Source organism: Cryptotermes secundus, unplaced genomic scaffold (assembly GCF_002891405.2).
Source record: "Cryptotermes secundus unplaced genomic scaffold, Csec_1.0 scaffold80, whole genome shotgun sequence".
Classification (NCBI taxonomy): Eukaryota; Metazoa; Arthropoda; class Insecta; order Blattodea; family Kalotermitidae; genus Cryptotermes; species Cryptotermes secundus.
In genome coordinates, this window is record NW_019732856.1 from 227320 (window position 1) to 248639 (window position 21320).

The 21320-nt window shown below is 38.7% G+C and overlaps 1 protein-coding gene across 6 annotated transcripts in view; it reads right to left on the minus strand.

The window, feature by feature from the left end:
* Window positions 1-3580: 3580 nt before the first annotated feature.
* Window positions 3581-21320, minus strand: part of LOC111867736 (dynamin-like 120 kDa protein, mitochondrial) — a 41476-nt gene continuing 23736 nt past the window's right edge. For all 6 annotated transcript variants that reach the window (XM_023857845.2, XM_023857840.2, XM_023857841.2 and 3 more), the window contains 10 exons: window positions 20329-20474; window positions 20041-20202; window positions 16656-16843; window positions 15852-16066; window positions 14015-14134; window positions 12679-12816; window positions 9690-9890; window positions 7387-7480; window positions 6469-6579; window positions 3581-3803 (listed from right to left, as the gene is read on the minus strand). In XM_023857845.2, the coding sequence (XP_023713613.1) occupies window positions 3739-3803; window positions 6469-6579; window positions 7387-7480; window positions 9690-9890; window positions 12679-12816; window positions 14015-14134; window positions 15852-16066; window positions 16656-16843; window positions 20041-20202; window positions 20329-20474 (1440 nt within the window). In that variant the 3' untranslated portion in view covers window positions 3581-3738. The remainder of the gene's footprint in view (window positions 3804-6468; window positions 6580-7386; window positions 7481-9689; window positions 9891-12678; window positions 12817-14014; window positions 14135-15851; window positions 16067-16655; window positions 16844-20040; window positions 20203-20328; window positions 20475-21320) is intronic.

Consider the following 21320-nt stretch of genomic DNA (forward strand, 5'->3'; position numbering starts at 1 on the left):
CAGTATCACCTTCACATTGATCTGAACCTGTCATGCTCTTTTGGGCCTCGGGGATGTTGGATGCTTCCATTGTGACGACTGGACCTTGGTTTCCGGGTCATATCCGTACACCCATGACTCGTCACCAGCGATCACAGTCTTCAGGAACTCAGGATCCCTGTTGGCGCACTCCAGCATGTCCTGCACAACCTCAAGGCGGAGATGTTGCTGCTCCAGCACAAGCAGCTTGGGCACAAATTTTGCCGCCACTCTTCGCGTGCCCAAATCCTCAGTTAAAATTGTGTTTGTGGAACCTCTGCTGATCTCAACCTCATCAGCAACTTCACGGATGGCCAAACAACGGTCCTCCATGATCAGCGTCCACACTTTTTCAATGATATCAGCATTTCGGCTCGTTGACAGTCTCTCGGAACACTGCTCACTGTCCGCCAACATACAGCCATGTTTAAAGCGGTTGAACCACTCTTTAATTTGAGTGACCCACATTGCATCATCGCCAAAAGCCTGCTGAATTTTGCGAATTGTTTCAGCTTGGGTATCCCCAAGTTTCTGACAAAACTTAATGCAGTATCGCTGCTCCAAGCGTTCTGTCATCTTCAGCGAAACGAGAATGCGATGAACACGTGTTACACCACTTCGCTATCTGGCAGCCACAGACACATCCGGCAGTGTTGCAAGTCAGCAAAAAATCGCACATGCACATGAAAGTCTCTTCTACTACTACGCTCAGTTTCCCCACCCCTTTGGCCATTACTTACAGCGGAAAAAAATAAAGTCGGATACTTTTTGGACATACGGTAGTCTCCATGGAAAGAACTATGCAACTGACAGTTAAGAGATAGTAATTGAACTACAGAAAAATGTTTAATAATTAAAGGTTGGTTTAGCAAAAATGCAAGGCACTAGTGTCACTTGCTTGATTTTTGTGTCTAGAAATTATAAGAGTGGATTGTTTCAGATTCTTAAAATTTTACAGCAGAAGGAATGTATTGATTCAAAAATATTCACAGCAATACACTGAAGCTTTTTAAGGTTGCTTTTTGTTGTGACTGGATGTTCATTCTAGTATCATGACATCTTTCTTACAGATTGTAGACAGTACTACCTCTAATGGGTATAGCTACAGTTTTGTAATTGATCTTTTGTTGGATTAAATTAACAGTGAGGTGCCACTTTCATAGATGTGGTTTGAAAAGTGTTTCTTGTTAAATGTGCCATCCATAATATTGCATTTTAATTTCCTTCCCACATATAAAGTATATGAAACTTCATGGGAACAAATCATAGTCTAGTTACACATGAAAAAGGCAGCTTTTGCTCTGATTGTAGTTATGCAAAGTTATCCTACATCACTTACAGGTTATAGATTCAATTTGACTTGGTGGCAATTTATTAACTGTTAGTCTAGAGTTTTTTGTTTCTATTACTCAGAATTAAAAGGATTTTTGTTGCTTGCGAAAATATAAATTGCAAGTTACACCATCCCTAACTGAAGAAATATGATAAACCTTATTTTATATAGGTATAAAATAAACCCTGTTCTTTTGCTACAGAAGTAGGGATCATGGTTACAAAATTACAGTTTCCGATCTCCACACAGAGCTCAGCATGGTGCTTCACAGACTGCTGTAGATGTTTAAAAATTCTGACCTTCCTCTAATTGTACCACATGCATTCTCCACATGTTGCTGGAACTCTGCTACATCATGGACTGAACTTTTACAAACTAAACATTCAAAGCCCCCCCCCCCCAAAAAAAAACAACTGGATTGAGGTTTGGTAAGCATGAGGGCCATGGAATTGGCCCACCTCAACCCATCTACTTTTCACCGAAGGTATCGTCTAACATGAATGAGGAAATTAGCTGAAGCCACAGCATGCATGAACCATGTGATTTAATACTTGTAGAAGTACATCTTCCATTAGCTCTGATAGAACATTTACCAAGAAAATATGGTATGCTGCTGTTGTGAGTCTTCTTGGCAAAACATGATCCTATTAGCCAATCCCCCACCTGCCAAAACATTAATCTGAAATTGATGTTGATGCCTCAACTGCAAAATAGCATGGGGGTTTTCATCTGCCTACACAAGTATGATGGAAGCTGGTAATGCTGTCATGCGTAAATCCTGCTTTATTGGTGAACAAGATGTGAAATGGTTGCATATTTTTGAAGAAGTCAGGTTGAACACAGATCTTTTGGGACAGTCAGCAGGGTAAGGGCTTGAACCCATTAAGATGGTAAGTATACAGTAGATCTTCATGCAACATCCATGCAGCTGTGTTTTGAAAGACTCTCTTTGCAGCTGCAGTCCTTGCACTAGTCCCAGGTTCCTCTTCCATGTGGTGCAACACCCTCTCCTCCAAATCAGCAGTACTCCCTGATAACAGCCTTCCTTGGCCTGTTCAGTTCAATACAAATGCTCCACTGTCTCTGAAATGCTGATGAATCCCACTGAACATGCTCGTTTCCAGGAAACCATTCTTGATAAAGACAATTTGCTTCTCTCATACTTCCATCTGCCAAACCATACTTTCCATCATTATTTGCCATTGTGACCAGAACAACACAATTTGACCATCACACCAACTGACTTACAAAATGTAAAACAATGACTGGCAACTGCCTCCACATGGTACAAGACATGTACTAACGAGTACCTTTGCATGGTACATGAGGCACACCAGCTCTGATGTCTCTGCGGGGTACGAGACACACTAATTCATGACTGCCTTTCCAGAGAACAAGACAGTGTTCTATAAACAATCAGGAAAACTGGAAGGTATAGACAGGCTATTGTCCTCAAATGTTCTAAAATTCAAAATGCAACTGTTACGGACACATGTTCATATATACTTTTTTTCATTATTTCAGTGTGTGGAACCCTATCCCAAAGTTTGGTGAAACATTTCTTGTTCACTCTGTAATGAATGTTCATGACTGTTTGTGTATATGTTATGTCCTCAGGTCATCATAGTTTTCATATAATTATCGAGGTGACAGCCCCATGTTCAAAACTGTGCCATCTGAATGATAATGATCTAATGTAATTCACTGTTTAACAAAGAAATGAAGAATGATATAAAGGCATGAATAGGACAGAGGAAAGGAAGAAAGGAGGCTCAGTGGTGAATAAAAATATGAAAGATATGATTCCCGTTGACTGTCAAGCAGTAAAATTTAAATGATTCTTAAATAAAAAGGGTGGGAAGATGTGGACTGCATTAATGTGGCCCAGGATAGAGACCTTTAGCGGATTCTTTTAAAAATGATACTGAACTTTCCATAAAAGTCAAGGAATTTCTAAAGTAGCTGAGCATCAATTAGCTTCTCAAGAGGAATTCTGCCTCATGGAGTTTGGATTTTACTACTTGTATATTCATTCCATTCCTTGCATGAATGAAATGTCTTCCACTTGTACGAATATGTATTTGTGGACCCACACACATTCATGTGTCTTCTCTTTTACTTATTTTAAACAAAACTGGACACCTAAGATCATACTGAAAGGTTCTAGCACAAATATATAACTATCTTATATCTCTTGTCACTATAGAGCCAGAGGATGTTATGTCTGTATACATGTCTCATTAGTCTTATCTATATTTATGAACACATGAAGAAAATTTACAATAGTTATATAACAATTCTTGTTATTGTGCAAACTGCAACTGTGTTAGTATTTAAAGCTCAGTTACAAAGGTGCATTACAGAAGCCTGTACATCATTTCATTTCACTACTTTTCATGGTTAAGAGCTTGAATAAACTCTTCCAGTTTCTCTTGGATCTGCCGAACTCGTTCTGAAAAAGTAAACAAAAATGTGTACACGATATGACTTCCACATTCCACAGCATGTCCATGTAACATATCTCCTCCATCATTACAGGCCTCTCATGCTTGTCTGTCCAGCTAGCAATCTGAGCTCCATGTTGCACCCCAAAACTATTTAATGTACTTTTTATAACATATTCCATATGGGATCTCCTAACTAGAAGTCATACAAATTTAATTTGGATCCACATAAATCAGTTATAAAACTTACTCTATTGAAGCTATCTTTGAACAATTTTCCCTTAGATGGCTAATCCTATAGAACATCTCACATCTCATAAAAAATAGGTAACATCTTTTATGGTGCTCTATATTTAATTAAATACAAAGAGAAACGAATTATGTCTCAGTGAAGTGTCATGTATGTCATGTATTAGCTGTGTCGATAACATAATGACTGTGCAGTTAATATGTCAGATTTGTTTATGCATGAAATAACATAAGGGACATACAATATTCAAAATTGCAAAGAATGCTAATAGTCTGTCTGATCATGATGGACAGATTATATACATAAATAATATTTAACTCACAAACACATAACAGTTGCACCCAATTAGTAAGGAAATTTAGGAAGTCCTCCATGAATGGGTTTTTGATTCAATTAAGTTATGAAACTCTAGACAATGTTTTTGTCGATCTGGATGTTTATACATATTCAACTCCTTTCTTAATACTTATCTAAGAATATTCTACAAAAAAAAAAAAAGTTAAAATTAAAACTAAATATATTCCTTGGATGAAATGTGGTATAAAGATTTCATGTCAGCACATAGCTCTTAGGAATAGTAATGATCCAAACCTAAAATAATATTATAAAACATACTGCACAATTAAAATCTTCATTTTAATACGTTAATTTCTAATTCTAATAACAAAATGAAAACACCTGGAGAGAAAAATTAAAATTGCAGGCTTACAGTTTTTAAATACTAATGGGAAATTAACTGATAATTCTAATATGATTATAGAGTCTTTAAATAATTATTTTCTAACTATAGCTGGCAAAATCAATACCAATAATGCAAATGTTGGCCACATTATAGAGTCTGATACTGACAAATATTTGAATTATCTGTCTCAAGCTTACACAACTCCCCTAAATTTAAATTCAACCATACCTCTACTAAAGAAATTGAAAATAAATTAAGTTTTTAAAACCAAAAAATTCTAATGGGTATGATGAAATTTTGGTTAAAATTTAAAAATTGGCGTGCCTTTCATTAGCACTCCCCCACCGGCACTACAGCCCCAGTGGGCCTAGGCCTACCTCCATGAACTCCGTTCACTTCGGTTTTTCTAAATCTTACACACAAGGTAGGACTCCTTGGGCGAGTGATCAGCTCGTCGCAAGGCCTCTACCTGTAGACAAACACAGACAAACGCACACAAACATCCATGCCCTGAGTGGGATTCGAACCCATGATCCCAGCTTCTGATCGAGCGAAGACATTGCATGCCTTAGACCACTCGGCTACCGTGACCGGCCTCATTAGCACTCCATTAACTTATATTTGTAACAGAACTCTTTCAACCGGTGTCTTCCCCACTTGGTTGAAATATTCAGAAATTAACCCTTATTTAAAAATGGAGATAAATATGACTAACCACAGACTTATATCATTACTAACATCCTTTTCAAAAGTTGTTGAAAAGGTTACATATGCAAGACTGCACCTACACAGTTGTATAATGAGTAACAGAATATTAGCAAATGAATAAGGTTTTAGGAGTAATTCATCTACAGAAATAGCCTCATATAAATTAATTAATGGAATATAAAATGCACTTAATAATAAAATATTACTTTGTGGCATTTTCTATGATTTGAAGAAAGCTTTTGACTGTGTCAACTATATTTTACTATCTAAACTGGAATTTTATGGAATAATTGCTAAGGCCAATGCATTGATAAAATCCTACCTCAAAAATAGATACCAGAGAGTTGTAATTAATAATTGGCATATTCATTCTGAATGGGACAAAGTTAATAATGGTTTTCCCAGGGATCAATTCTGGGACCTTTATTGGTTCTTTTTGCAGATGACGCCAGAATAATTATCACCAATTCCAGCCCTTTAGATTATGAAAACAACTTTATTCAGATATTTTCCCACTATTGTTTTGCATATATTTGCAACACTGTCACCAAAGCTGAAAAGATTATTCTGAATAACTATCTAGTGCATAGTCTTTGTAGATCCTGAGATGACATATAGCATAATTAATTTTGGTATTTTTAATTTTTGTAGTTCACATGGTGAAGCCCAAATTATCTCACTACACCATAAGAAAAAATACTGATTTCTTATGACACTGCTTTTATGTAAAATCTATATTCCTATGAACCCTTTATTTTTAAAGCTGCAAAATTAGGGCTTTCTCATAGACAAAATGCAACTCTGATAACTTTATATCAGGTCTCCTCCTGCAATCGTTTTAAAATAACAGTTCAACACATGACCCAAGAATATGTGCATGTCTCAAAAAATTTTAATTTTAATGGGTCTCTCATACCAACATCTAACAAACATCTGTTTTCAAACAAACATGCCTGAATGTATGCACAGATGGTAGAATGACTTTACAAATGTAGTAACATGTTTGCTCATATTAAACAAGATGGCAACTTACTCAGTTCTTCTGCCAGTGTAACTCTTCGTCCAGTCAGCAGTTTCAATTTCTTCTCTGCGTCTTGGCTGTAATCTTCCAGAACATCTTTGATCTCTTTATCCAAGCGACGTGCTACATTAGTAATAAAGCACAGGAAAATGTTTCCACCATATCTTCATACAGATTGTAGAAGGGTAAAGAACATGAATCATTTAACTCAGCATAAGTTGGTAAAGTACATAACAACAGAAGAGCCGTGACAGCTCAATTTATATAGCGACAGTGGAGTTGAGGTTTGATTCCTGGCAGGGGCCAGTCATCTTTTTCTTTTCCATAATATTCAAACTGGCTATAGGACCCACTTAGCCTCCAAAACAACGGGTACTGGGGGCTGTTTCCCTGAGGGTAAAACAGCAGGTACGTTGACTGTAGGTAACTAGACTATATAGTGCTGAATGGTAGGATGAGACAGGAATCATGATGAAGAAAGCAGCTTTGGGATAATCAGGATACTATCCTGGCATTTCCCTGGAAGGACTGAAGAAAACAAAAAAAAAATCATCAGGATATGGCTGGTTTCCCTCCCAGAATCTGCCTGGTGGGACTGAATAAAACCAAAAACAATTGTTATCAGGATAGCCATTGTCCAGCCAAGATTAATACCAAACACCTCCCGAATATAAGTTGAGTGTTACCATTATGCCAACCAGTTTATTCCACTGTTGTGGCAATTATTCCTCATGCCAAATGAAATTAAGTTTGTAGACCTCGAAACACAATGGTTTATATCTGTACCACAGAAGTACTAGGGCTCAGGAGATGGCACAATTTTATGTACTTCAGCCATCCTGAGGTACAGAATTATCTTTTCAAATTTTCTATAACTTTGCTATGCCCCTGATTCGACTCAGATTCAACACTTCCTCACTTCATGCTCACCTTCTCTGTTCATGACTTGCTGCCTGAGCGCATTGGCTGTCACCTTGAGCACTTGCTGAATCCTCCAGAAGAGAACGACATCAGCACAATCCACCTGTACATATGATGTAGTTTTGTAAGAAGTAAGACAGCTGACATGAGAACAAAAAATCACAATTACATTATGTTCATATTAGTCATTTACAAATACTAGTATATAAAGCTCAGTGTATTCTTAAATTTGGACCTAGATGAAGTGACTGGTCAGCCTTATGCTCAAGCCACTTATCCCCCCACACAGAAAGGTAATTAGTGGATATGACGGTGGGAAGCACAATTCCATGCACAGTAGTGGTGAGAAATATACCATTAATCCTGAAAATCCAACCCCCTCCCCAGCTGTGAAGACTGTATGTCAGTATTTCAGAATCTATTCATGCAGTCATTCCCAGCCAGAAACATCACACAAACAAGGACCCAACTCTCGGCAGTTAGGAAGCTATGCATATCTGAAATTCAAGATGATTTAAACAGACATAATTAAGCTTTATTTAAAAAAAAAATAGATTAGTGTAAATTCAATTTTTTTTTATTGCTAGTGTGGTGGGACTAAGTCCCTTGCACTGCAGCCACTTCTGGCCTATTGTACCATCCCCAGATGATAGGTGAGAGCGACTGTGGAGCAACTGGTGGAATGAAGATTGGCAGGGGAAACCGAAGAACTCGGAGAAAACCTGCCCTGGCGCCACTTTGTCCACCACAAATCCCACTTGACCAGACCCGGGATCAAACGCGATAAATTCAATTTAATGTGAAAAATGACCACCATCAGTTTGGATACATATTCTGGTTCATTTCACCACAGAATGTGTACACTTAAGTAGGACATTCAGGTCATTCGTGCTTCTTGCAGCACCAAAAATTTGACGAAACATTTCCTCTCTTCTGTCTACACTGCATTCATATGTACCACACTTTTGTGTGACCCAGTATAAGGAAATTTTGTGAAGTGACATTCAGTGACCATAGTGGTCATTTCTCTGGATAATTACAGACAATATGCAAGTCAGGGAACTGTTGTACCATGTGTCTACTGAATATGGGGATGCCCTATCATGCTGGAAGTACTCTGTAACCGTGCTTACAGGGGTGGCAGTTCATTTTGCAAAATCGTTATAATAGTTACGATATGGCAGACGTTCCTGTAAGACATTATGGTTCAACAAAATGTTGACCAATGATTCAACACCACACATTCTCAAAAAAATAATGTTAAAAGTAATTGCTCTGTGAATTTTCATAAGGCCCACAACTGGGAGTTCTGGTCCCCAGGTTCAAGATGTTGCATTCTTTGGATACGATACAAATAGTCCTTCATTGCTTAATGTTTGCTAGACTCTCATACAAAAGACTTGAAGCCATGTGGAAATTCTTCAAGCACTAATGTGCGCTTTCGGGCCGCGCCATAGCTCAAGCGGTTAGTCACTGGTTTCCCATCGCGGCGGCCCAGGTTCTATCCCGGGTTAGGTCAACTGGGATTTGTGATGGCAAAGTAGCCCTGGGGCAGGTTTTCTCCGAGTACTTCGGTTTCCCCTGCCAATCTTCATTCCACCAATTGCTCAACAATCACCCTCACCTATCATCTGGGGCCGGTACAATAGGCCAAAAGTGGCCGCAGTACAAGGGAGTTAGTCCCACCCCACTAGCAATAAAAAAAATGTGTGGCTTGCCCTGTGCCATTTCTTCCTTTTCCACATTCTGCTACGTTAGATGTTTAGCTGATGACAACAATCTTGGAAATTAGCCATTTTCATGCAACTGGTTGATGAACAGTACTATCTGAAATTCTTCACTGTGGAAATAAACACTGATATTCTTCAACTGCAGTATTTGCATTGTCATTACAAAAAACCATGCAAAATGTACAGTTGTGTATTCATTTGAAAATATAAATGGAATATTCAGAGTAAGTAACAGTCTGATACAACACATGTACAACCTGAGTATAGTCTGGGCTAGCAAGAGCAGTACTAGTAAGCAAGCCTCCATCTGAACATTTTTGCTCACACAGGCTCATCAAAATAACAGGAAACATCCATACCTCCTTAACCACTGATACGTGGACCCATATTAAAACTAAATTTATGACTGGGAATGACCTTAGAAATAATATCCTAAGTACTGACATAAAGCCACCAAACACTCTATATAATGCATCCAAATCGCTGTGTTCAACAGCTTTCAGTTCCTTTTACTCTCATCCACACAATACACAGACCCATTCTAATTTCTATCCTCTTATGAACAAAACAGGCTTATCTCACCTCTGACTCCAGTCCCTGGTGGTACAAGTAGTAGCCCTTGCGACAGTCATATGCACGTGCCAGGCTCTGTTTCAGAAAATGTCTCCTGTAAATTGGATGCCAAGTCTCACGAATGTATTCACTGTCCACATCTATATTGTTCCGCTCCATGAGTTTTCTGACTGTCATTATCTCATCATAACTCAGGGATGGAGGGTGCTTCTGGAATACAACATACTCTCAATTAATTCTACATATGCATTTTGGTTTTACATAATCAGAATGTGGTCAAGGTTTTGGACCCTGTGCCAGAGGTCCTTGGTTCCTTGTCGTCTTCAAGATGGTAATGGCTGAGCATAACTTATGAGCTCAATGTATATAACTCAGAGAACCTAAAAAGAGCTTTTGTAACTGGTTAATGAAAGCTAATTATGATGACATTCCTAAAAGTACATTGAGAGATTGCTTGTCATCAACGTACCCTTATTGTACTGGCATTATCAGGAAACATAACTCTGTGACAGAATTTATATGCTTGAAGAAATTTGTGTACCTTCAACAAACAAACTCTTTTAAAAAAATTAGAATGGATTTGTACTGCAAAATGGAGTTATGAGATATTAGAAAAGTATTATTTCTAAACCAAAACAATAAGATAATTCTCCATAAAAGTAATACATCATATTAATAAAATTCTGTAACACTGTACACATATAGCATATTTACATCAGTCCACTGCCATCTGATGAGTAAATATTAACCAAGTATATCTGGATTTCCCACCAGTAACTGTATACTGGAATTATGCTGAAAATAGAATCTAATTATAGTGTAACAGTGTACATTACTATCACATTGACACTCCTGGTTCATGGAGTGGTTCAAGTATAGTTGTGCTGTAGTCACTGTACCAACAAGAAAACTAGCTGTGATCTGTGGTTTCATGAAAGCAAATCATTGACAGTAGATTGGAGACAGTTTCAGATTAATTTGGGTTAAACACACTTTTGATCCCTTCCATTCATGTATGGCATAACAAAGACTCTAGCTGTCTGTGTGACATCAAAGTTCACGATAACAGTTTTTTACTAGAGACAGTTTGTGCAGCACACATGTGGTGCAATCCAAAAGTTCCCGAAATTTGAATTTTGTGCACGAATGGTTATGAGTACATCAAAATACTGCTACGTGTCTCCCCACACACCCTTCTTGAATAAGTGTGGCAAGCGCCATCAAGTTGAGTGGTGTCTGTATAAAGTTTTGTTTTAAACTTGGGAAAACCGCTGCATAAACACACCAAATGTTGAAGCAGGCTTTTGGTGACAATATTTTAGGCCAGACACAAACTTACAACTGGTATAAGCGTTTCAAAAATGGCCGATCATTGACTGATGATGACGATCGTTCGGGACAGCCATCAACTGGCACACCAGAAAATGTCGTTAGGGATCTGATTCTGCAAGATCGTAGATTGACCATCCAAGACCTCTGTAACACCTTGGGACTAAGTTATGGTACACGTCAACGAATTTTGTCAGAGGAACTGAACATGAGGATTGTAGCGAAGTTTGTGCCATGACTGCTGCAAAATGAACAGAAGCAGCATCGCTTGGAAGTCTGCAGGGAACTTCAACAACAGCTTCAAGAGGATCCAAACTCTTTCGAAGGTTGTCACTGGTGACGAAAGTTGGGTTTATGGCTACGACCCTGAAAGTAAGCAGCAATCTTTGCAATGGTAGAGCCCTTCTTCACCTTGGCCAAAAAAAGTTTGACAAGTCAAGAGCAACATTAAGTCCATGTTGATCTGTTTTTTTTTTTTATATATTAACGGGATTGTTCATAACAAGTTTGTCCCTCCTGGTCAGACAGTCATAAAGAGTTCTATCGCAATGTTCTAAGGCATTTGAGGGAGGACATGAGGAGAAAACACCCAGAGAAGTGGTGCACGAACGACTGGGTACCAAGATGGAAGTTGTTCTCTGCCCACCATACTCACCAGACTTAGCTCCATGTGACTTCTTTCTCTTCCCCCAGATGAAAATCAAGTTGAAGGGGCGAAGATTTGATACAGTTGAGGAAATTCAAGCGGAAACGCAGATGGTACTAAGCTCCTTAACAAAGAAAAACTTCCAGGATGCATTTCAAAAGTGGCAGAAACACTGGGATCGGTGTATGCGCTCCCAAGGGGACTACTTTGAAGGTGATGGTGCAGAATAAGATCCAGGTAAGACGTAATAGTTTTTATTAGTATATTTCAGGAACTTTTGGATTGCAGGTATGTCAGCAAAAGAATAAGAAACATCAATCTCTTCAGCCAGCAGCTTGAAAGTGGCTGCAAGTGCTGAGCTACAAGTTGAAACTTTTACCAAAACTATCATTTTGCTATGTGCAGGGTGACCAAAAATTATATTATTCAATTCGTAATTTTCAAGATGCTCAATACTTAGCTAATATTACCACCATGTCCATATACAACATAGCAAAATGATGTGCCTTCGCATTAAAGTGGCATCTTTTTTATATTATGCACACTGTTTTCTGGAAACTAGCTATGGCTGCTAAATTCTTATCCTAGATAAAAGAACATATACCATTATCATCAGTACAATCTAGAAATTAACCATAGCTGTTACATTCTTATCCTAGGCAAAAGAACACATTCCAATATCATCAGTACAAGTTTAACAAAACTGATTCTCTGAGTTTCAACTTTAAATCAGAATTTTCTCACTTATTTTCTTAATGTCTTGGTTTATTTAATAAGACTCTAACCTGCAGTTTTATAATGTCTAACATTACCTAGAGGGACTATGGAAAACCACAATTAACCTCAGCACAGCTAGTCTCCAGAAGTGCTAACCATCTGACTTGAGTTAGGTAATCCGCATACATACAAACTCAGCAGAGCCTGTCTCTATGCTAAGACCGCTAACCATGACACCTCAGTGTTGCTAGTCTCCATGCCAAGAGAGCTAACCATGACACCTTACTTATCTTATGTTGAACTCACATAATCTGCTAACAGAAACTTCTCCAATTCATTCTTCACATGACTTCTTTTAATCTGATCTTCAGTTTGGTACTTCCAGTACAGCCATCTCTCCTTTGCTCCTGGGCCAAACATCTCTCGCAGAATCATCTCTGTTGCCTGAACACAAAAATATTCACAGATCCTAGCCCTTACTGCAGTAATCCAGAACTTGTTTTCATTTTAAATGTAAGGTAGAAGTCAAAGGTAAAGTTATCCCTGTGCTTAATTAATTAACCACTATGCTCCCCCATCCTTAACGCTGACATTAGTTCAAAGTGAGTGGTCAGCTTCACAACCTGGCCACTTTATCCTCTTGGAAAGAGTCCCCCGTACTCATTGGATAGGAGGCTGTGAGAGCCCCAGAGCCAGTCTGGATGCTCTGTAATACAGAAAAATCACTTCCAGGACAACAGATGACTGATGGAAGTGGTCAGTATAGCCATTTAACAATAATAATGATAGCAGCAGCAAGAACATCAACAATAAGAACAGGTGTGAGATGAGACAGTCTCTCAATGTACTGCAGCCTCAAAAAAGTATATTGTTATAAGCCCCTGATGTTAAGAATGACAGCAAATGAGTAAGGAGCACTGATGAAGTAATGACTGGCAGGCGGTAACTGAGGTACTCTGAGAAAAACATGATCCAGCATCACTTCATCCACAGGTTCCACACAAATGGCCTTGAGAATGAACACACAACACTACAGTAAGAAGTCACCAATTAACTACTCAAGCCATTACACAGCTCTGTAAATTGTTCACATGAGGCTGCCGGGTCATGCACTGCGACAGTTTACACTTCTTGTTATGGAGTGCTCTACTACTATTTTCCTTATTGAAATTCAAATTTATCACTTCATTAAACTCAAATATATGTAATACTTCTCCATGTACACCTGCAGAATATGGAAGTTAGGAAAGCTCAGTCATTATAGTGACAGGGCTATAGGATGGATGGCTGAGGAATTTGGGTTCTATTCCCTGCAAAGGTAAGATTTTTTTCTCTTTACCATGACATCCAGACTGCCTCTGTGGCCCACCTGACCTCCTATCCAATGGGTAACTCCACTCTCCCATATGTTTTCATGGCATGCTGCTTAATTAATTATGCTCAGGGTTAACTTCACATTTTGCCTGCAGAATGTGCACAACATGATATAACAGCAACTACTTCAAGTTGTATGCAGAATATAATAAATGACTGAGACAGCACATAGTTATGGAATGTTCCATAAACAACATGGAAATGGTTGAAGACGGACATAACGAGTTAGCAGAATGATAATAATTGCCTTCTAGAACAAGATACTGACCTGAAGTTTCTCCTTGACACTGTTCTCTAGAAATTTCACAGCCGAATCCCAGTGCTGTTTCTCATTCACTGACCGGTCCTCCAGTGTGTTCAACTGTATCACTCGCAACATCTCTGATGCCTGGAAAGTTATATAATGTCAGTTCAAATTACAATACTTAACTGCTAGCTAGCCAGCTGACTGAATATGTGGTACAGAGTCCTCGTTGAGCATCTGTCTGTTATTTAGATGGTCAAGAAAATCTCTGATAATGGAATGTAAAGGCTCATCACCATAACCACAAAAGTCCCCTACTGAACTAATGTTTTTTTCAATCTTCAAGTCATCTATTTACAGTTCTGTATATATTTGTCACTTCCTCCAAGTAGTATGTGATGATGTGCAGGATGTCAGATTTTTCTCAGTTTGCAGATGTGCAGTGATTGTTTGTGGTGACTGTGAAAAGCACCACCAGTGATATTCCCAGATCATTCACTAGATTCACTGTCTGTTCCTATTCAGTACATCCTAGAAAACTTTGAGGCTCAGTGCTGTACAGTGTTTGTTACGTCCCACAGTTTTTCCAGGCTGAGTAGGACAGCTTGGAAGCACAGAAAATTTTCGAAAAATGGTCACAACCCTGGCAGTCAAATCCTGTGTTCTCTTCAGGTGCTGAAAGCTTCTGAAGATATGCTGAACCTAATATGAGGGGCTTCCCTCCTCTTAAAATACCAAGAAGCTGAAAGGAATGGGATAATACAGAGACAAGTGAAAGTAATAAAGCCCCAAGGCAGCCGATCCGAAGGAATCTGAGGAGAAGGCAATGGAAGATGACCATGGACAACAGCAGGACTCAAGTATCTGAACCAAGTCCAAGCAATGTAGAGAAAAAAGAACAGTTCAAAAGACCAGACAATGTTAGAGAAATCTTTAGATGAGTTGGAGTCCATTCAGATGGAGGACATAGTCAAGAATATACTGGTAACAATAATCAAATTGGTGATAAACTTCTGGGATGCTAAAGCAATGGTCAGACACCTGTGGAAAGCCGTCAAGCTTCACGAGCAACATTACAACAAAATTCAATGTGAATCAACCAATTAAGCTTGTTCAATGGAACTGGAGAAGCCTAAGAAGCTATGACAGAGTAAGATGTTTTTAAGAATGTGCTACAGAGGGTCAGATCGGCATTGTCTAGGCCATTTTTGTATATAAAATGCAGATAATTTTTCTCATTTCTGAGACACAACAATTTTGACAAGACTGAAATTTAATTTTAGAATATGACATAATTACAGATTAGTCTCACTGTAAAAGTTTGTGTTAAGCTGTGATATGTTTCTGGCTACTGATTATTATTCAAACTATACTTTTGTAGTAGTTGTGTTTACTGCCGATGTAATTAATCTTACCACATCAACTACCAAGTTTACATAGCAATGAATGACAGATACCATGAATTTTGAAATTAAATGAGAATGGAAGCAGTAATGACTATTTGATTTCTCTACAGAGACAAAGAAAATGAACACAAACCTCAGTTGTGATTGTCCCAGCTACGATTTGATTGGACTGAGGTATCTTTTGAATACAGATCAGATATAACACCATACAGCTAAAACATCTATGTACTAATAAAATAAAAAGGACTAAACTTCATAAAAGATATGAGACTGGGTTCCAGGTTATCACTGCTGTGACTAAAAAAATTACTGTCTTCTGGCATGTGTGATGCTGTATAGTATGGTACATGTTTACTCACAATTTGGAGGAATGTGGTGCCTCTGAAAAGTGGGTAAATGTCTACCAAACTACACGGCATAACTTCCCAGAAGGCAGTACTCTTCACAAGAGATACCTTATCTTCCCATGAATGCCTGCGCATAGCTTCATCCACAACAGCTGTCTTGAGATTGTCAAAGATGCCATCATGATCAGGTCTGTTCTTTGCACGTTCCATGAAGTGCTGAAACTCAGTCTGTAAACCCTCCCAGCCTGATTCCACTGATTTCTGAGGTAACTGCTGTTCTGCCCACTGTTTCAGCTTGATGTCAACCGTTGTGTTAAAAGTACCTGAGTCACAACACAGAAAACTGAAATCAAAACTAAGGAAGTGTTTCATTTTCATACTGTATAGCAGTTAAAGCCTGCAGTCCAAGAAATCTGTCATGTGCCTGAACAAACAGAAATTATCTGCAATCTCTCAAGAACTGTCCATGAAATTTTCTGCTGGCAGTATTTCCTGAAATATTTGCAGAATTTAATTGTGGTCTATGTCAAACACCCTGGATTACTGCTTGACAGAAACCCCAAATGAAGAAATTCACATTCTACGGTATATACAGATTTCTATAATATACCGTATAGTAAACCTTGTATCAAATACAGTGTCTTGGGAATCATTCAAGACATGAGTCTGATACTGCTTTTAAATAGAAGATATTTAAAATAGTACTGAAAGTCCTCCCGCGAATGTAAGTTCATATAAAGTGAAAGCACGTCTTATTATCATGTGTGACATGCACGTATAACACATGCTTAAACTTATTTCCTCTAATGGATAAAAAATTTTAGGCACAGTTTCAATCAGGTGGAGTGTAAAAAGTTAATGATCCCTATATATCGTAAAACTGAGTTGGGAGAAATGAAAGAAAAAACTCACTTGTGTTGCCAGTCTGTGCTGCAGGGAGATAGATGTTTTCAAATACATGCATCGAGACTTTGTCCCACATTTTCTTCATGAGAAGTTCTTCCCAGTCTTTGGGTGAAACTTGACTTAGATTGATTATTTCATCCAATATTTCTCCTCTAGCTTTCTCAAACAACTCGTCACGGTCTAGTTCCCTCAATCTGAAGAAAAGGTTTAGCAACTGAATATTTCAAGAAATGCATACAAAATTTTGGCATGAAAACCTCATGATGACAAAATGCTTGTAAGATGGCACAAACGGAAATACATACTGAAATCAGTCTTCAAGAAATACAAGGGTCATACTGAACGTCATGAGCAACAATTTTTTATAAAGTAACATGATTTATTATTGACAAACCAAATACACCACCTCAATCTACAGACCTTTCTGTATTTTTCCACATAATCGCCACTTCTTTGTACACATTTCTCCCAGCGTTCTGGAAGTTTCAAAATTCCCCTTCTGTAAAATTCCGTTCCAGACATCCAAAGACACTGACGCACTGCTTTCTGAATCGCCTCCCTTGTCTCATAACGTTGTCCATGCAGCTGATACTTCACAAATCCAAAATGATGGTAGTCGGAGGGTGCCAGATCAGGGCTATAGGAGGGGTGTGGAAGAACTTCCCACCCCATCTTTGCAATTGCTTCCAATGTGAGGCGAGCGGCATGGGGGCGAGCGTTGTCATGCAGGATGATGATGTTTCGTCCCGGACGTTTATCGCACAATGCACGACGGAGCTTGTGCAGCGTCTGGACATAACGAGCAGCATTAATGGTTTAGAATAAACCCCTCTGCATCCCAGAAGACTGTTCCCATCACCTTTGCAGCTGATAGCACTGTCTTTGCCTTCTGTTTTGATGGAGAATGCAAATGGTGTCATTCCATACTCTGCCGTTTCATTTGAGGCTCGAAATGGTGAAACCAGCTTTCGTCACCTTTCGTCATCGCCTTTGTGTCGATCTCTCTGCAGCAGTTCTGAGGTGATGGCTTTTCGCTGACCTTTGTTTTCTTCAGTCAATAACCGCGGGACCCAACGAGCACAAACTTTCCTATAGCCCAAGCTTTCAATCATCTCCTGTACTGCACTGTGCCCTATTCCAAGTTTTCAGGCTATTGTGTCCACAGTCACACGCCTATCATCTTCANCTGCCTTCTGTTTTGATGGAGAAAGCAAATGGTGTCATTCCATACTCTGCCGTTTCATTTGAGGCTCGAAATGGTGAAACCAGCTTTCGTCACCTTTCGTCATCGCCTTTGTGTCGATCTCTCTGCAGCAGTTCTGAGGTGATGGCTTTTCGCTGACCTTTGTTTTCTTCAGTCAATAACCGCGGGACCCAACGAGCACAAACTTTCCTATAGCCCAAGCTTTCAATCATCTCCTGTACTGCACTGTGCCCTATTCCAAGTTTTCAGGCTATTGTGTCCACAGTCACACGCCTATCATCTTCAATGATCTCATCCACTCTTTCCTTGTTGCGTTCAGTTGAGGCTGTTCGAGGACGACCGCTCCAAGGCTCATCTTTGATGCTGGTGTTCCCATCTTTGAACATTGCTCGCACCCATGCACACACTTCCATAAGCACAATGAAGTATCTGGTGAATTTCTGCAGCAGGGATTTCCTCTTTCACAAGAAATTCGATGACAGCACGCTGGCAAAACGACATATAGTTGTCGGCCATTTTGTTAGGAGTGGTACTGGTCACGTGATGCAAGCTATTGACGTCACAAGACACTCAAGGTTAACACAACAGCTGATTCCACCTACCACTGTACTCTCTTTCATCTGCTGTTCCCAGGTTGCATGCATAAGAAAGTTGCTCATGACTTTCAGTACGACCTACGTAGACTGTAAAGGTGTGAACCAGACTGAAATGGCTCCCAGCATAGTTTTCATGATGACAGTGATGTACTTTCTGGTTCCATAACAGGAAGGTATTTCATTATTACCTTAATTACAATCAGACAATCTAAGAGGAATTAGTTAATAATATAAGATTTGTCATGGACCACATTTACAATCAATTTCTCAATGCAATGGCCCAAATATTACTACCTTCTTCCTCAAAGATTTAATGTGTGTGTAAATCTAATTTGTATTACTATTTTGCCTTCAAATGCATTGCCAATGACTGGAGAAAATCACAACATCCTTCAGCAGTCTTTTTGGTTGGTGTATATGTTATTTAATAATTCTGTATCAACTATAAAGATTATTTAGGTATGAATTAGATGAGAGTATAATTATACATGGTGAACTGGAAAGGACTTGGGAAGAAAAGATTATGGCTCATTTCAAGGCAGCATTCAGTCATACTCCTGAAGGAACTCAAAAGAACTATTAAGATTTCAATCATGAGAGCTGTTGCTCCAGCCAAGACTGAAACCCAGTACCTCTCACTGTTATGACAATGTCTGCACATACTACAAGGTGGTACTACATACCATGGATTCACTACTACCATTCCTAAGAGAAAAGAGACAATATGCACATCATGATATGCTGCTTTGCTAGTAAGAGAAGTCAGAGGTTCACAGCCATGAATTATCAAGTGGTGGCATGTGGATGGAAGTTCTGTGCATCTACATGTTCCTTAGAAGGTGCCAAATTAACTGGTAGGTTTGATGGTATGGGCATTCTTTTTTCTTTTTTAGCTGAGACTTTGTTCAAACTAAATCATTAAGCTACTTCTGACTCCACTTGATTTTGATAGCATGAAAGTCCATGCAACTTCATGCAGAATAGCGACTGAGTATCAAGGAAATTACAACAGCCTGCACTGGTTTCATAAGGTAGAGAACGATGTGACAGCACCAAGTCATGAGTTTTTATGGAGAAAAAATATAGTGAATATTCTCTTTGTTGTTATCCTCCCACACATGTACTGAGAAGACTGAGGAAAGACCTCTTATTTTCTTTGTCTCTCGCCATCCACTCTCTTCCTGAACCAAGACAATAGAATGCTGTGTCATCAGTAATCCTCATTTGGCTAATAAAAAACAGAAATTAACAGTTACGCCAGAGGTCTACCTTGTGGGATATAACACCATGCAGTCCACTGAAAGTCAACTGACATTTTGAAGGAACATGTTGCCTCCATCTTCAGGGTCGAAGAATAAGCCAAGCAATAAACCAGCATGAATCAACTAGCAATCATGCTGGTTTCTTGCTTGGCTTGTTTTTCGACACTGAAGACAGAGGTGACATATTCCTCCAAAATGTCAGTTGACTTTCAACAGACTACACTACACTACACTACACTACACTACACTACACAACTACATGATTATTGAATAAATAAAACTAAATTATGGTGTACAAACATTAATGGCAGTAGTAATTATTGTGTTACCTGGGAAAGTTATTCTTCCATTCAGTCTCAAGATTGAAGCGTGTAGCCTTGAAAGCATCAGCCTGCTGCTCTACTGTCTCACGCACCATCTTCCAGAAGCATTCTGACACAGCAAGGCTAAGATTACGAGTCATCACCTGGCCAGACATTATCACACCATCCCTTCGGTAAACAAACATACTCTTATGCAGTCTGTGATAATGATGATGCAAATTGAAAGAAACATTTGGTTACCCCAGATGCAGGTAAATGTGTCAGATAAGTGAAATATAATAAAAATGAACTCACTTAAATAGGCGTGAATTGTGGAAAAACTTCTCTTCGTACTCTCTGATGGACTGAATGGAGTCGTCCTTCTTCCCTCGACCTGTTACAACTGCAAAGTATCCTAATGCCTTCATTGGGAACAGCTTTCCAGAAAGTATCTTCTTTATCTGAACATAAACCACAATCCTTTTAAATTAATGAGACTGTTATTAAATATAGGTACAATACAATCTAAAGAAATTATAGTACTTTTTTTATAAAATACACATGAATTCTATCAAAATCCACAAATACATGAATTCACTTTCAGTCATCAGCTTTATTAAAATATGAAGTCGAGTTAGAACAGCTACACACAACATTACTAAACTCTATGTGTACAAATGATCTTTGGGCAGTTAATGGGGTAAATTCCATTCCCTGCATTTATGAAAACAAAATTTTCATCATCATGTTCATAAAAGCATCCTAGAAGAGTTAAATCAAGTTTACATCATCATAAACCGTTCATCCAATCTTCATTTTAAATTTGTCTTGGGCTGTGCCATAGCTCTCCAAGTACTTCAGTTCCCCTGCCAATTCTCGTTTCACCAAATGCTTCATACCCGTCTATCACCCAGGGGGCTGGTACAATAAGCCAAATAGTGGCTGATGTACCAAATGGACTCAGTCTCACCCCACTCCACAAAACTACAAAAAACAAACACCAACAACACTATATCTTCCCATCTACAAACATGGTCTCTTTCTCAACTCCAGTTTTAATGATTACATTATAAAAATCAAATTAATAAAATGTTCTGACAATGATATGAAAATAGGGAACACTGGTGGGCTCTTGTGAACATGGCAATGAACCTTCCAGGTTCCATAAAGAAAGGAGAATTTTGAGAGTAGGTGAACACCTATTAGCTTCTCACAAAAAAAAAATCTACTCAATGCAGACTGTTAATTAATTTGACAATAATATATGTAAAACATATCTCATATTGAAATTTGGTTATGTTTGATGA